At 38.0% G+C, this 15,357-nt stretch overlaps 1 protein-coding gene across 1 annotated transcript in view; it reads right to left on the bottom strand.

The window, feature by feature from the left end:
• The window catches only part of LOC145979604 (uncharacterized), a 31,558-nt gene extending 16,860 nt beyond the window's left edge, over positions 1-14,698 (bottom strand). Inside the window, exons 1-5 of the mRNA XM_083112572.1 lie at positions 14,572-14,698; positions 12,228-12,362; positions 5,332-5,476; positions 2,536-2,925; positions 1,057-1,251 (exon numbers count right to left, since the gene is read on the bottom strand). Of these exons, the coding sequence (XP_082968698.1) occupies positions 1,057-1,251; positions 2,536-2,925; positions 5,332-5,476; positions 12,228-12,344 (847 nt within the window). The 5' untranslated portion in view covers positions 12,345-12,362; positions 14,572-14,698. The remainder of the gene's footprint in view (positions 1-1,056; positions 1,252-2,535; positions 2,926-5,331; positions 5,477-12,227; positions 12,363-14,571) is intronic.
• Positions 14,699-15,357: the final 659 nt, after the last annotated feature.

The raw sequence follows: 15,357 nt of genomic DNA, 5'->3' as shown, positions 1-15,357 counted from the left end.
ACCCGATTTGGACAGATATTGTTATCTACAGATATCACAATATCATCACTGACACGGTAACAGTTGCATAACTATGAAGCTTTGCTTCATTTTACTAGAAAATTGTATGAAAAAACAGAATCTATGGTATTGTAGACCAAATTCTCCTTCGTGGACATAACAAAGTTCTATTGTAATATATTTATGCATTTATAAGAATTTATAAATTCCTTAAATAGTGGTAGTTTAACTAATCAGTGGGCTAACCAAAATGATGGGGTTGACCCAACATTGTGAGTGAGGACAACTGGGTAGTCACTTGAAATATATAGATAGTAGCAAAAAAGCTGCTCAGTAAACCTTGGCTTCAGAATCATTGTTCAAATGTTGCACAACAGCTCTTGAGGGCCTACCTATTGACTTCCAGCCTCACTCCCAAATGCCTCAGGAGCAGGAGAGGTGGGAGATCATCCAACCTGTTATGGGGCAACGTGTGGTCAGCACAACGAACTGAACTCCCAGTCATCGTAGGTTGCCATGACTGGGTTCTGCTGCTTGTTCATAGCTTCACAATTCTGGGTGGACACAGGTCCGATATATACTGTCCGAAATCTCACGAGAAAATTGCCCCCAGAGGCTAAGCAGCATGCCTTCCATAGCCCGAGCCCAAAGCCAGGGACCTTAGACCACACAGTCATGGTGCAGGACAAAAAAAAGTCTAGTCTAATTATAAATGGTTGAAATTTTCATGAAGCTGTAGGGGTATCAGCAAAAATCAGGAGTTAAAAAAGTTCATTTTTAATCCACTTTATACTGTTAGGCTAATCAGGTTTGAACCTTTAAAGTTTAAAGTTGGATCTGAACCATTGTGCAATGTGCATCCACTAGAGATCAAACCTGAGACCCCTTGATTACAACGCAACAGCATTAGAAATCAATGGTAGCAACAGCATCTGTCATAGCAAAAAAGTGATGTGTGCTTTTACCTAATATTGAAATTTTTCTCCATGTATACAAGCAATACAATCCATGTTACCATTCAGTAAAAGTGCTGGCAACAATGATTTTCTCACTTACCAAGCAAAGTCTGTGCCTCATTTCGAGTGAGCTGAGCACCCGTTTTCTCCGCTTTCAACACAGCAACTTGGTGATGCAATGAGCGTATCTCATCATTTGCCGTCTCCCTTGTTTTCTGCAATTCTGAATGCAAATGGTCTATCTCTCGTAGACGGACATCATATAAAGTTTTCAGTTGCTCTACACTGTTGTAATCTAAAAACAAACCCATGTAACAAAAAACAAAATAAAATAAACAAACTGGAAAATAAAACATTCAAAACTAAAAAAATATGTAAAATAAACAAACTGGAAAATAAAACATTCAAAACTAAAAAAATATGTATCTAAAAACTAAATACAGAAAGTAACCAAAATAAATAAGAAACATTATATATTTTTATAAAAAAACCTTATCTAATGAGAAATTTCGGGTAGATTAAAAACATGCAGTGTGCCACATAAAAGTATTTAATATGACACTTTCATATTGAGAATTTTAATGAAGTATTGTTGCATGAATTATTGAAATACTTTCAGATCTTTCAGTTCATTTTGACTCAACAAAATTCACAACGAAAAACTGTTTTCTTATGCTCGTAATAACCGTAACCTACAGGAAAATAATTCTACAATGCATGCAATGCGTACATACAAGAAAAACTTTTAATTAAGCTGGTCATTGGATAATACCTTTTTTTCTAACTGCCAGATTTTGAGCAACAAGTGAATTTGTAATTTGGTACTTACTTGTGCGAGCATGTTAGAGTTATGTTTATTTTATATGCACGTCAAACCAAGGGTAAGTTACATATGCTAGATATCCTTATTGAACAAATGTTTGTTCTCATTCTTCACTTGTCATGTATCCATGCAGGAGCTGCATTGAGGTTCCAACTTTCAGGTGTTCCGACAAACGGAACAAGAACCTCCACCACAATACTTGTATCGTTCTACTACTTTAGTGAATAGACAACCAGGCCTCTGATGAAATACACGCGTTCCTCCCTTTTAAGCTTTAAATTATAAGGGTTAGCAAGTAGAACGTTACACATTGTAGAAGAAGATGCAGACAAAGCTGAATATGTCAGTGAGACTGACAAAAGACTAATTTCTTTTGTAGTGAAAACCGGTATAAGTTTCAAGTATAAGTATAATATTCCAGCAGTATGTGATAGAATTTCGCAACACAATATTATGCCTTGAAGTCTCGCTCTGAGATTTTGATCAAATTGTATTTGTGTTATTTTTCTTATTCCTGTGTTTTATAATTAATATAATGAGTATGTAATTATTAGCACATTTGGTCATCTCTTGGTAAAGGGTTAATCAACTGTCATTTTAACAATATTTAACAGTATGAATCATCACCCATCATACTACTACTTTGACAAAAAATTGTATGAATTCACTATTTTGATACAGACTGTTCACTTTAAATATAACTGTTCTTATTTAACATTTGAATACAGTAGTCAACCAGTACAAAGGATCACATACCTGCAGCAAGATATTTCTGTTCTTCCCCTTGCATATCACCTGATGAAATATTCTTGGCATTTTCCATACTTTCGTGAGTCTGTTGGAGTACATGAGCCTGTTGGAGTGCATAAGGAGATAGTCGCCAACCTTGTAAATAATGCTGACGTGAAACTTCAGAATTATCAACAGCAAACTGTTCCCCATTATAATTCATTGCAATCGTTGGATCATAATGGGCGTTGTACCTGACATCCTGGGGCATAAAATGTGATGCGTCTCCACCTGCCAGGTTTCTAAAAGCTCCGTTAGGAAATATTTCACTTGGCTGCTCATAGTTTGTCAAATGTTCACCATTCTTTGAGGTTTCGGATGCACCTGCGCTATGATCTTGGATATGATGTTCTTCACCTAAAACAATAATGGTTCATTAGTGATGTTACAAAAAGTGTGTTAATAAAAATAAATAATTTCATTTTTAATTTAAAGTCCCCTGTGCACTTTGTACCATGCCATGAGGGATATATATGGGGATGTGCGGGTAGGGGCCAACATATTCTATCGACCTCAGCCATTTTGGAGATGATGTGATCAGCAGCATGCTCTGGCCACATTTACCACCCAGGTACCCATTTAATTGAGGCTGGGTGAGCCCCAGAGCTGTGGGGACAAGGCAAGAAAAATTTCGAGCATATATCACTCACCCCAGGAATCGGAACCGGGTCTCCCGTGTGGCAATCAGACACCCTACCGACTAAAACATCGCGGCTCCTTAAGAAATAATTACAGTATTGAAAACTTCAAAGTTAAATTTTTATTTACTTACTGTTTTTACTCAATATACTAAAACCCCTTCCTATAGTCCATGTTACTACTATTTTCATAATAAAAGATTAGGTCTGAGTTAATATGACTTCAAATTGATAATGATCTCAATGCTGATTATCTTACACTCTCTCACTGGCCTCTGTAGAATAGTGGATAGGACAGCATGCTTTGATGTCAGGGGTCCCTGGTTTAAATGCCAGCCTGGGCATTGGTGTTTTGTGATTGTCCCTTCATCAATTTTATCCTATCATCACTCATTTTTGCAATTAGCCAAAAATGACAGAAATGCGAAGTAAAATAAACCAAAAAAATCAATCTAACAGATTCACATCAATACAGACACCAATATTTGAAAACTCTAACGACTGGAAATAGTTCAGAATATTTATAATGCTAACTTTGATAACAGTATTAAGCCTTGTTTCCATGTCTAATGAAACACTCAAAATGCTGACTAAGGCAGAATTAATTGTTTACGGTATGTTTATTTGACAATAAATTCTGTCTTGGTCAGCATCTTGAGTGTTTTATTCTAACTTAGAAATGAAATACAACATAAGAATGATAAGGAAAATTAATGCATTAAAATTTAAGTATTCCAAGCAAAAATAACAATTTACTAATTTCAGGGTGCTCCCAGTATCCCTCGTTGAGAATCACCGATAACAAGATGGTTCGAATATACAAATCATTTGGATAACTGGAAAAATAGAATACCCAGGTAATCTGGATATCTGAAATTAGGATGAAATATTATCCCATATCAGGATAACATTTTACTGGATATGGTATGGATATTGTCCACACATACAAAATAATTTCTACAGGTTGAACTCATTCCCATACCATTTTCCAAAGAGAGGGACAGTTAATCGCCTGATGACAACTGCTGCATTCAAAAAAATGTGCATAAAAAGATAATCTGTGTCTGAAATATAAACAGAACACACGTAAGTGTTCACATATATCTGTTTGATATATGTATATAATGAATATAATGGCACAAGGTGTTTTCTCCGTATTATTAAAAAATAAATTTATTGTCGTGAAGTTAAGTTGCGAACAGGGGGATGTATGATGTTAATAATTAATGAATAATAAAAATGTAAACAATGTATTGTGCTTGCAAATAAAATTCAAACATATAGGAAAATTCTTTCTGAATTGCTGAAATTATTAAATGTTGGTAAAGCTTTGTAACTAGCAGTCTTGTTTTCCACATGTACGAGGGCTGCTGGAAAAGTTTATGCAACCAATATGAAAAAAGACATGTGAAATTCAGGGAATGGCTTTATTGTTTTTTTTTCAAAATATTCACCCTTAAGATCGATACACTTTTGCATATGCTCAAACCAATTTTGAAAGCATTTTTTCCACTCTGTAGCTGATACCTAGAAACAGCTGTTCGGAATGCATCAACAGCTGCTTCAGGTGACACAAATCGATCATTTCACGCACATCATCAACATTACTGGCTACAACAGATGTGGATGGACGACCTTCACGAAATTCATCACTGAGAAATGTGCAACCATGCTGGTCGGAAAACCAATTGTACACAGTCCTATTGGATGGTGCTTCAAACCCAGAAGCCAAATGAAGTCGCTCGATGCATTGTTTCGGTGTTAAACTACATTTGAAATCATAAAAAACCATTGCCTGAAAGTTTTCACAAGAAATTTCCATTTCTCACACGAAACTACTTCTTCAAACTGCTGTGAAAAATAAACAAATAGGCTTAAGCAAACAAAGATAATTTAAACATAAAAAAGGTCTATCTTTCAGATTTTTATAATAGCGGAACACTAGCGCCACTGTTGGTGGTAGTTTGCAGAAACTTTCCAGGCAACCCCGTATAGTTCATTTAAAAGTCATATTATTTCTACTAGCTGGAATTGTGAAGGAGATACTGCGAAGGGTCAGAATAACTTAAAAAGGTTCACACTTACATTAACATCAACGTTTATTCTACAATAAATGTATACTCACTTTGACTATGGTCTCCATGGTTCATGCTGTCAAAGTTTGGTGTGGTCCCTGCAGTCGTATGTCCTTCATCTCCATCACCAGCACTCTCATCATCATCATCAAATTCACTCAGGTCATCAAATGCATTTGTTATGATATCCTGAAGCTATAAAGAACAATTATAGACTGTTAGTTTATTTAAATTGAAGAATGTGCATTTTTCACAGTTTAATTCAAATTTGCACATCTTTAACTTTGATTACTTATACTGGAAGATACTCCGTATTTAAAGATACATAATGCAGTGGTTTCCAAAGTGAGTGCTGCGGCTAGCTTTCAGGTGCAGCGTGAAATGTTCCAACATTTTCACTGAAATGATAGTCATCATCATCATCATCCTTTGCCATTACTTGCCTCTCGCTGGGTTGGTATAGAAGTCAAGCCTCTCCATTTTTTCCCGGTTTTCCACCACTCCTCTCTTTTCACGGTGTTACAATCTTGTCCTCTTCTCCAAACACTCTCCACAATCTGCTCTTTCCTCCGACATCTTGGTCTCCCCCTTGGCCTTACTCCCACTCCTTGTGCACTGTAAGCTCTTACTGGTAGTCTTTCTGCATCCATCCTCTTTACGTGTCCGAACCATCTCATCTGTGTATTACCTATTCTGTCCTGAAGCTTCAATACTCCCACTGTCTCTCGGATCTCCTCATTCCTTATTCTATCCCTTCTATTCTTCCCCAATATGCTCCTTAAAAATGTCATCTCCACTGCCTGCATCTTTCCTTTGTCTCTCACTGTCACTGTCCAAGTCTCTGCTCCGTACGTAATTATTGGCACATAGTATGTCTTCCGTGTCCATCTTTATTCTTGGTTCATTTCTGGCTCTGTTTCTTGTTGCTATTAACACCTTGCTCTTTTCTGCACTGAGTTTAATTCCTGCTCTTCTGATTTCCTCATTCCAACTATCAAGCTGTCTCTGTACTTCTTCACTGTTTACCCATATAACTAAGTCATCAGCGAACAACAGGGCCCTCATCTCTTCCTCTCCTATCTTCTTCCCCACCTCTTCGTTAATTGCATCCATTGTATTTATGAAGAACAGTGGGGAAAGAGCACTTCCCTGTTTTAGTCCATTACTTATACTGAACCACTCCGTTCTTCCCAATGGTGTCTTCACACAGCTCGGGTTGGCCTTGTATGTGTCTGCACTCTACACACCATCTCTTCCTCGACTCCTTTCTCTCTTAGAGCCTTCCAAATCTTTGTTCTGTCCATGCTATCGTATGCCTTTTCAATATCTAGGAATGCCATAATCAAATCATTTCCATACTCTTAGTGCCTTTCCTGCATTTGCCTTATGGTGAATATCAGGTCTACTGTTGATCTGCCTCTTCTGAATCCATACTGTTCCTCTCTCATGTTCAGCTCTGTCACTTCCCTTACTCTTTTCTCTAATACAGGGTGCGGCACTTAAAACCAGCCCGTCCATTCATAAGATATCATTAGATGAACAATTTGAATGATTAAGTGAAATTAAAACAAAATCAAACAAAAGCAATACACCAAATGAAATTTAATGTTGTGTGTTAAGATTTCTCACCTTCACAACAGATGCTGAAAGTGTCCTCCACCCACTTCAACACACGTCTGAGCACGTTTCAGGAGATTCATGTACACCTTTGTTAATTCTTGAGTGGTGATGCTGTTCATGATATTCTGGATGGAGGTCTTGAGTTCTTCAATTGTGTGTGGATTTGTTTGGAATACTTTCCCCTTTAACATTCCCCACAAGTAAAAGTCACAAGTTTTACAAGTCGGGTGACCGAGGAGGCCACAGGCCTTTGCTAATTGTCCTCTCTGGAGTAAACATTTCATGCACATGGGATAGTGAAGCATTTGATGTGTGGCTTGTTGATCCATCCTGCTGAAAGTAACAGAACTGACGCTCCTCTTCTGTCAATTGTTCATAAAACTCTTCCAGAATTCCCAAATACACGTTACTGTCTACTGTGGTTTCAAAAAATATGGGCCCCATAACACGTTGTGCAGAAATTGCACACCAAACACCAATCTTTTCGTCATGCAATGGCTGCTCGTGGATTACGTGTGGATTCTGTGTCGACCAATAGCGATTGTTTTGGGAATTTACGTATCCCGACAGGTGGAACCACGCCTCGTCACTCATGATGAGCATCAATGGATCCAAAACACCTCTGGCAACATTCGTCAATAGCCATGAACAAAAATCCACCCTCTTCCCCGGGTCAAGCTCCCTCAGTTGTTGCACTACACTTATCCGGTAAGGTTTTAACTTCAGCACCCTTAACACACGTCTACAACTTCACTCACTAATCGAGGACTTCTCGCCATTATGTTCTGCACCTGCCTCCGTAATTCAGGTGTGCAGACAGATGGTCGTCTGTACCTGGGAGCATTTGCAACAGATCCTGTATGCCTCCATTTCCCAATCAAATCCTGTATTGTGCATTTTGCTGGGACAGGACGTCCTGGAAATTTCTCCTGAAACAACTTCCTTGTTTGCACAAAGGATCCGGTGCACACAAAAGCTTCAACAATTGCAACACGCTCAGGAATCAAATACGGCATTATCACGGCTTCACCCAACAAGGCCTGATTCTCAACTACTTTCACTCGACCACGGGTTCACAAGTCACCTGTTGGTGAGAAACAGAATTAGTAACTCATGCAACGCCATCTTCTGTTGACATGTTCATTAGCAAAGCAATTACATCGGGATTACAGAGGGCTGGTTTTACGTGCTGCACCCTGTACTTTCTCATACACCTTTGCTGAGTGGCACATAAGTGTTATTCCTCTGTAGGTTTTACATTCCTTTCTGTCAGCCTTCTTGAATATGGGAACTATTTGTCCCTTTGTCCAATCTCTTGGCACTTCTCTCTCTTGCCACACTGTTTTCAACACTCTGTACAGCCACTACACACCAATCACACCTGCTCCTAGTATAATTTCCACTGGCACTTATTCTACTCCAGGTCCTCTATCTCTCTTCAGTGCTTCCAGTGACGTGCACTGAGAAGTAGCTAGTCTAGCAGAGATAGATCAATCAATCTCAAATCTCTAATTATTTTCAAATCACAATATTTATTGTTTTATTGAAGGTACAGTTCATATGCAACACTTTTTTCACGCGCTTCTCGTCCCTCGGTGTGTTCAGCTGCCTAGCTCGCTCTTTCTCCACCTCACAGTTCCAGGTAGAAATGGGTTTTCGAAGGGAAAGGCAAGATTTCTGCCTCTACCTCCCTTGCCCTCTCGCCCCCGCTCCCACAGTTGGAAGCCCGTGCTTTCAGGTCCTCCAGTCTATCTCCTATAGGACAGATAAGGGATTGGATTCCCTTCGCTTCCTTTGTAAATCCTCTAAAGAACTCAGGGGAAAGTTTTCTGCAGTACTTCTGTTCTCTGTATTTACACTACATTTTACACGTTGTACAATATGTATGTATAATATGGGATGTACTTTTATTATTTATGCAAATGGAACGTCTTATGTGCAGAAAAAATTTTATGCTTTTTTTTAAATATGGAATATATAATTATTAGATAACAAATAATTGCTCACGCTCTCTCTTGCTCTCGTTTTAGTAGTGTTTTATTTAAATATACTAACCTCTTGGCCTCCAATTAAAAAATGGATAAGCTAAACAATCATAAATACGGAAGTATTTATTTGGGCAAGTGAACGCGCGTTCTAATTCTTGTTGTTGGTTTGATTTCTTTTACTTTGCTTTTCTGCCACATTTGGTTATCGCGAAAATGAGGATGAGTGAAGATATGATGAACGGACCTCACAAAGAACAATTCAGGCCGGAATGCGTGAGGAGCATGCATTCTTGTTCTTGTGTGTTGTACTCTGCCTGCAGTGAATAATGAAAAAAATAGAAATGAAAAATGTATCAGAACTCAAAAAGCCAAATGAATATCATTGAAGAAAGTACAAAAAAGGTTTGTTTAAAGGTGTGTTTTGTTACCCATCGCTTTTTCTAGCTGTATAGATTTAATCGGAATAAGTAGCTAAGAGCTTGGAAAGTCGTGAGGGACAATCATAAACAGAGAATTCTAGGCTCCTGGTTTCACAGTGCCCTGCAGATGCACTGGGAGGAGATTATTTGTATTTTCTTCTCTCTCCCATCGCTTTACCTAATTTCTGCCATGACGATGAACGTTGATTAAATTAAACGGGTGAAGAGTGGTTGCAAGAAACACTCATGCAAAGGCCAGGGCTCGAGCCCGGATCCTTCAGTAAAGAGATCGTGAGATGGGGAAATTAAGGAAATCAAGCAATGCAAAATTTTTGAAAAAACGTTAATCATAAATAAAGATGGTATTTAAAAAATTTAATTGAAAATTACTACTCAGGAAAAATTCAGTTTGCTTTACCAATACCCACGTATCCGAATGGTTAGCGCCTTCCTCACATGTTTGTTGTCGGCCGACTTCCATGGGGGAGTGCAAGTGGTCCCGGATCTGTACCCGATGGAGGTATATAGTGGTTCGGATCCCACATTAAACTAGAGGTCTAGTCCCGATTAGCCTTTCTGTGTATAAAATGGACTTAAAACGTCAACTCAACCAACAGTGGGGGAGTGGTTACCACAGCGGGCTACAACACCATGAGTCCCGGGTTCGAACCCCTACCTGGACATGGGTGTTCTTTGTGTTTGTCCCTTCATTACTTTTGTCGTATCATCTTCGCGATTAGCCAAATGTATCAAAAAAGCAATTCAAATCAAATCATTCATTGATTGATTGTTTGATTTTGTTTATTTTACTTCGCTTTCCAGCATTTTTGGCTAATCGCGAAGACGATATGATAAAAATTGATGAAGGGACACACAAAGATCACCCATTGCCAAGCCGAGATTCAAACCCGGCATCTCTGGCTCAGTAGTCAAATCAAATGGTTTTTGATTTTCGAAAGTGGGTGGAAGTTATGTGTACAATTTTTTGTAGTCATTCCTAACTTTGCAATTTTTCCTGTATTTGACGTTCTTCTTTTAGGAATACTGGGCCCTAAAAGGGGGGGGGGATTATGACCCGTTGGGTACGCCACTCATTGCTACCCCAAGTGTCGACGTCACCGCACGTCACTGAGTGCTTCCTGCACTTATTTCCATGCGAGATTCATTTTTTTCTTTACTCCTTCATGTTCATTTAATTTTTTCACATTCAGAAATTTCTTGAAATGATTTCTCCACATTTCTTCATCCTCTTCTACCATGTTTTCCCCTTTCAGCCCTTAACTTATAACTGTCTCCTCTTTATCTTCTCCACTCTCTCACCAATCCATACAATACTTACTTGTTCCCATCTACATCTTCTTCTAGCACTTTGGCCCATTCTTCCATCCACTTTCTTCTTTTCACGGTGTTCCAATCTTCTCCTCTTGTACTTTACTACTGTTCTTGCCTCTTTATTCTTTTCCATGTACTCTTTTTATTTTTCACTGCCTCTCTAGTTCTTTCATTCCACCATGGTGTTTCTTTCTTTTCTTTTCTTGCTTGTCCTTCCACATACCTTTTCAGCTGCCTCTACTAATTCTGTTTTAAATCTTGTCCATTCTGTTTATACTCTTTTCGGTTCATCTCTTGGCACTTTTGTTCACAATATTTCTCTTATATCATTTTATCCTTCAATTTCCACACTCCTACCCTTCTCTCTTGTTGCTCCCTCCTATCTTTTACTTTCCATCTCCTCACATCTCCAACTAGTATCCTGTGGTCACTGTCTAAGTTCTCACTGGGTATTACCTTAATGGTGTTCATTTTCTTCTTTACTTCCTCGTTTACCAATATATAATCTATTATGGATTTTGTTCATTACTTCAACTGTATCTTGTAATCTTATGGCTGTCATATTTCTTCTTAAACCAGCTATTACCTACTAATAGTACATTTCTCTTTCAAAAGTCCAGTAGCTTCCTTCCCTTCTCATTCCTCTGTCCCCATCCATCTGCTCCAAGTACATCCATATACTCTTTCCTGTCTCTTCCCACTTGTGCATTAAAATCACCCATCACAATTTGCCATTCCTTTCCTACGTATTCTTCAAATTCTTCTTTCTCCTCCTTTGTACATCCTGTTTGTGGGGCATACACTTGAATTATTTCTATTACCTTCCCTCTTACATTCATTCTTACTTTTATTATTCTGTCATTTACCCTTTCTACTTCCTCACTTATTCCACTTCTGACTACAAATCCAACCCTACTTCTCCTGCCCAGTACAGTTTATAGTCTTTACTCAATTTCATTTCTCCTCTTCCTTTCCATTTTTCTCATTCCAAAGATGTTGATTCATCTTGTGACTGTTGTTAATATGAATATGATTGTTCCAAATATGTAAATATTTAGCACTTTTTACACAGAAAATGTTTCTGAATTTGAAATATATTTTTATTTTTTAACTCAAGGTTAGCAACTTAACCACACTAACTAGTGTTGCAAGTGTTAGAAAGGCCTACATTCTGACTTGAGCAGCACCGTGGAAAAATCTTGAAATGCTAAGGGTGCTGTGAAACGAAAATGTTTGGGAATCCCTGTTATAAAGAAAGCTTCATCCATTTTAGTTGTTTTTTTGATTTTCTTTAAGTCTGCTCCGTGCAGGTGGAACACTTTGTGTTTCAAATATTACACGACAAGGAAAACCAATGTAATTGTCTCATCAGTATTTAAAAATGTAATTAACTTAAAGTGCTGATTTTGCAGCTTCATCACTCAACGTGTTCTGTCACTGAGGCAGAACAATATAAATATATACAAGGTAATCATTCAAAAATAAAATAAAATGGAGTACCTTCCGATTTACCTTTGATCTAAAATAAGAAGAAATGAAAAGCAGAGAGAGAATTGTTGTGGATACTTTGTAAATTATATAAATTACCTCCTCATTTCTTCTTTTCTCTTCCTCCAGTGCTTCTTCTTCTTCATCGTGCTGGTTTGAAGGATCTACGTTCAAATCAACTACACCATTGAACAAAGAGATTCCAGGATTGTCCATAGCAGGTCAGTCATGAGACTATATGTGAAGAAATTAAGATAACTAAATAGACAAAAATTACAAATAAATTTAAAAATATATCCGGTAAAAGTTTACTATCCATCGGACACCTATAAATTCTGAGTTTCGTCAATTTTTGACATTCGTACTTACCTATCTGCTTTGCGGAACCTTCCGTCCTGGAATCGGTGCAAAATTTAAACAAAAAAATTATTTTCGTTTGAAATTTTTGAGTCCAAATTTCCCACTGATTCCGAGCTACACCCCTGGGGTAATTGACTTACCGCCCCCAACTGCTAACGTGGCCCCACCTCCGCTCCGGCTTTTTCTATAGACTCCCTGTTAAAGGCATGTTAGAAATTGGCCGGAGTCACCTGCCTACAAATGAGCCCCAAACTTTTAAATTTGAAGAAATCCGTTTCCATGATAAGGAAAACTTACCTGAATTTCACACAAAACACCTTCCCGATGTTAGACAATACTACAGGAACTTATTACGGTAAGTAGTTTCTTCTGTAGAAATGAAGAAACCTGTCTGACGGATAGTAAACAAGTACCGGAATAAATAATCAAACATTACTAACATTTTTTATATAAAACTTTATCTTGGACGGAATTTAAGATAAGGCACATTTGCATTTTGATATCTTTACTAGGGCTGAGCTAATACCGATGACCCGATACATCGGTATCGGTTGGAATTCATTTACCGATAACAGCCAATACTTTCCTGGTTGATCTTTTACTGGGTCCGCAAAAATGTCAGGTGACACTTTCGTGGAGTCTAATTATCCTGTAAATTTTGCAAAATTCAAACTTTATATTATTTTACATCAATTTTGCACAAAAAACTGTATTTTGTAATTACGTAACATTTATAAATATTCTGAAGCAACTTTCTTGGTAAATTAACGTGCACATAATTGAAAAATATTTACATATCAATATTGATCAATATTTTGAACAAATATTAATTATTGATTATTGGGTAAGACTGCAGAATATGGGTTGCTTAGGAGGAACGTGGTTCATAATTTTTTGGTAACGTTTTGTAGTTAGTAATCGGGAAAAGTAAGTTTTAAGGTACAGAAAAAAATGTTTTCTCTAAAGAAAACAGAAAAAAACGTGTCCAGGTTGGGCGGTATTGAAATCGTAGCAACGAAGGAAAAGGCATATTCCTGCACAAATCAAGTGAAAGCAAAAAATGCCTATGTTGTTAGGTAGCTAGGTTTAGTTCACTTAGCCTAAATAATAATTAGTCATTGTATTTATGCTAATGAAACCTAACCTAACCTTGTTGGCATTCCTCGAAGAAATAAGGAAAGAAACTGTGCGTAAACAATATGGACACGAACGAATGGAGAAATGCATTGCTTTTAGTAGCAGGAAAAACATTTTTCATTGTATTTATGCTGTTGGAACCCAACCTAACAGGCCTAACCTAACCTTGTAAGCATTCCTCGTCTGAAATAATGAAAGAAACTGTGCGTCTGTGGGTGGAATCTGGAGTGACAAATCAACTCGAATGCCGTGAAACGAAGGGTCTCACTTATCGCACAACACTTGAGCGCGTAAACAATATGGACGCTAACAAATGGAGAAATGCATTGCTTTTAGTAGCAGGAAAAACATTTTTTATGGGCAATAATATAATAGTAATCGTAAAAGGAACACCGGAAAATGGAAGTAGAAAGTACGTACTTTCAAGGGATATAAATTTTGTTCGTCTATTTAGAGGAAAAAAGCAGCCCATGTTCTGCAGTGAGACCTAATTATTGCAATTTTAAAGTATCAGTATCGGTTGGTATCCAATACTGGTTGAAGATCTCCACGCTTAGAGGTGACGAAGGAAAGCGTGGGAGGGAGACCGGCAGTCGGTAGGTATGCCTAGGCCCTTAATGGGCTGTTGCGCGACGGATTATTATTATATATCGGTTGGAATCGGTAAAAGTATCGGCATTGGTTCAAAGTGGTATCGGCTCAGCCCTAATCTTTACACTGTTGCATTCCAGCAGTGTACTATGAATTTTTCAACAATAAATGTGAATGATATTATTGGAAAACTGCCATGTATGTTCTAATTCACCTATATTAATGCAATTAAATTTAACAATTCAAATATCTAGTTAAAATCCGCACATTTTAAGAACGTAAACTATTTCAACAGGGAAATTATTCATGTATATCTTCCGAAAGAGACAAAAACAATTGTTCATTTTATACTCACGATGAGTAAACACCTATATCCAGTCGTTTCGCACGCTATTACATACGATCACACGTTCAAAAAATAGAAAAATAGAGAAATCACACACTTTTCTTTACTTTGCGGCCTTTCGTACAGCCATCATTTCTCGTACAGTGTACACAATCGAATATGTATGCTTTCGATATAATTATCCTTTGCAAATTATCGATATGCGACCACGGCAAAAACTCTGCACCTGGGACATATCTTTAAAACACTCCAAGCTTATGAGTCAACTACAGTTTCAATGAGAAAATATGTTGAATGTTTCCATAATGAACCTATAACATAACTTTCTAACAGCTAGAAATTGAGAAATCCGATATCGAGATCACGTCGAGAGCTACCTCGATATGTGGGGTCTCCCCAAACGCTCAACGTTGGAGATGAGAGAGGGTTGGACGTGTTTCATGGCAATTGACAAACATCTTGCAATCCATGCTGTTCACACTGCACCTTAAACTTGCCTTAATTTAACAAGAAGATCTATTTATATTAAAAAATTACTACCGTGGCTCAGTCGGTAACGCAACTGACTATCATGCTCAAGGTCCCGGGTTCGATCCCCGGCCGGTTCAAATCCGGGAACTTTTCTAACGATGGAAGCGGCCCCGGCGCCCACCCAGCGTCGAATAACTTGGGTACCTGGGGGAAACCCTGGGGGTAAAGGCGGTCAGGGGCGTGATGCTGATCACATCACCCCCACTCACGACCGGATCAAGAAAGTGTGGGGCGTTACCCCCACACCCCCTATACGCCTTCATG

The sequence above is a fragment of the Lepisma saccharinum genome, chromosome 1, assembly GCF_977018435.1.
Source record: "Lepisma saccharinum chromosome 1, izLepSacc3.1, whole genome shotgun sequence".
Taxonomy (NCBI): domain Eukaryota; kingdom Metazoa; phylum Arthropoda; class Insecta; order Zygentoma; family Lepismatidae; genus Lepisma; species Lepisma saccharinum.
Note: the sequence above shows the minus strand (reverse complement) of the source record. Positions and strands in the feature narration are given on the sequence as shown.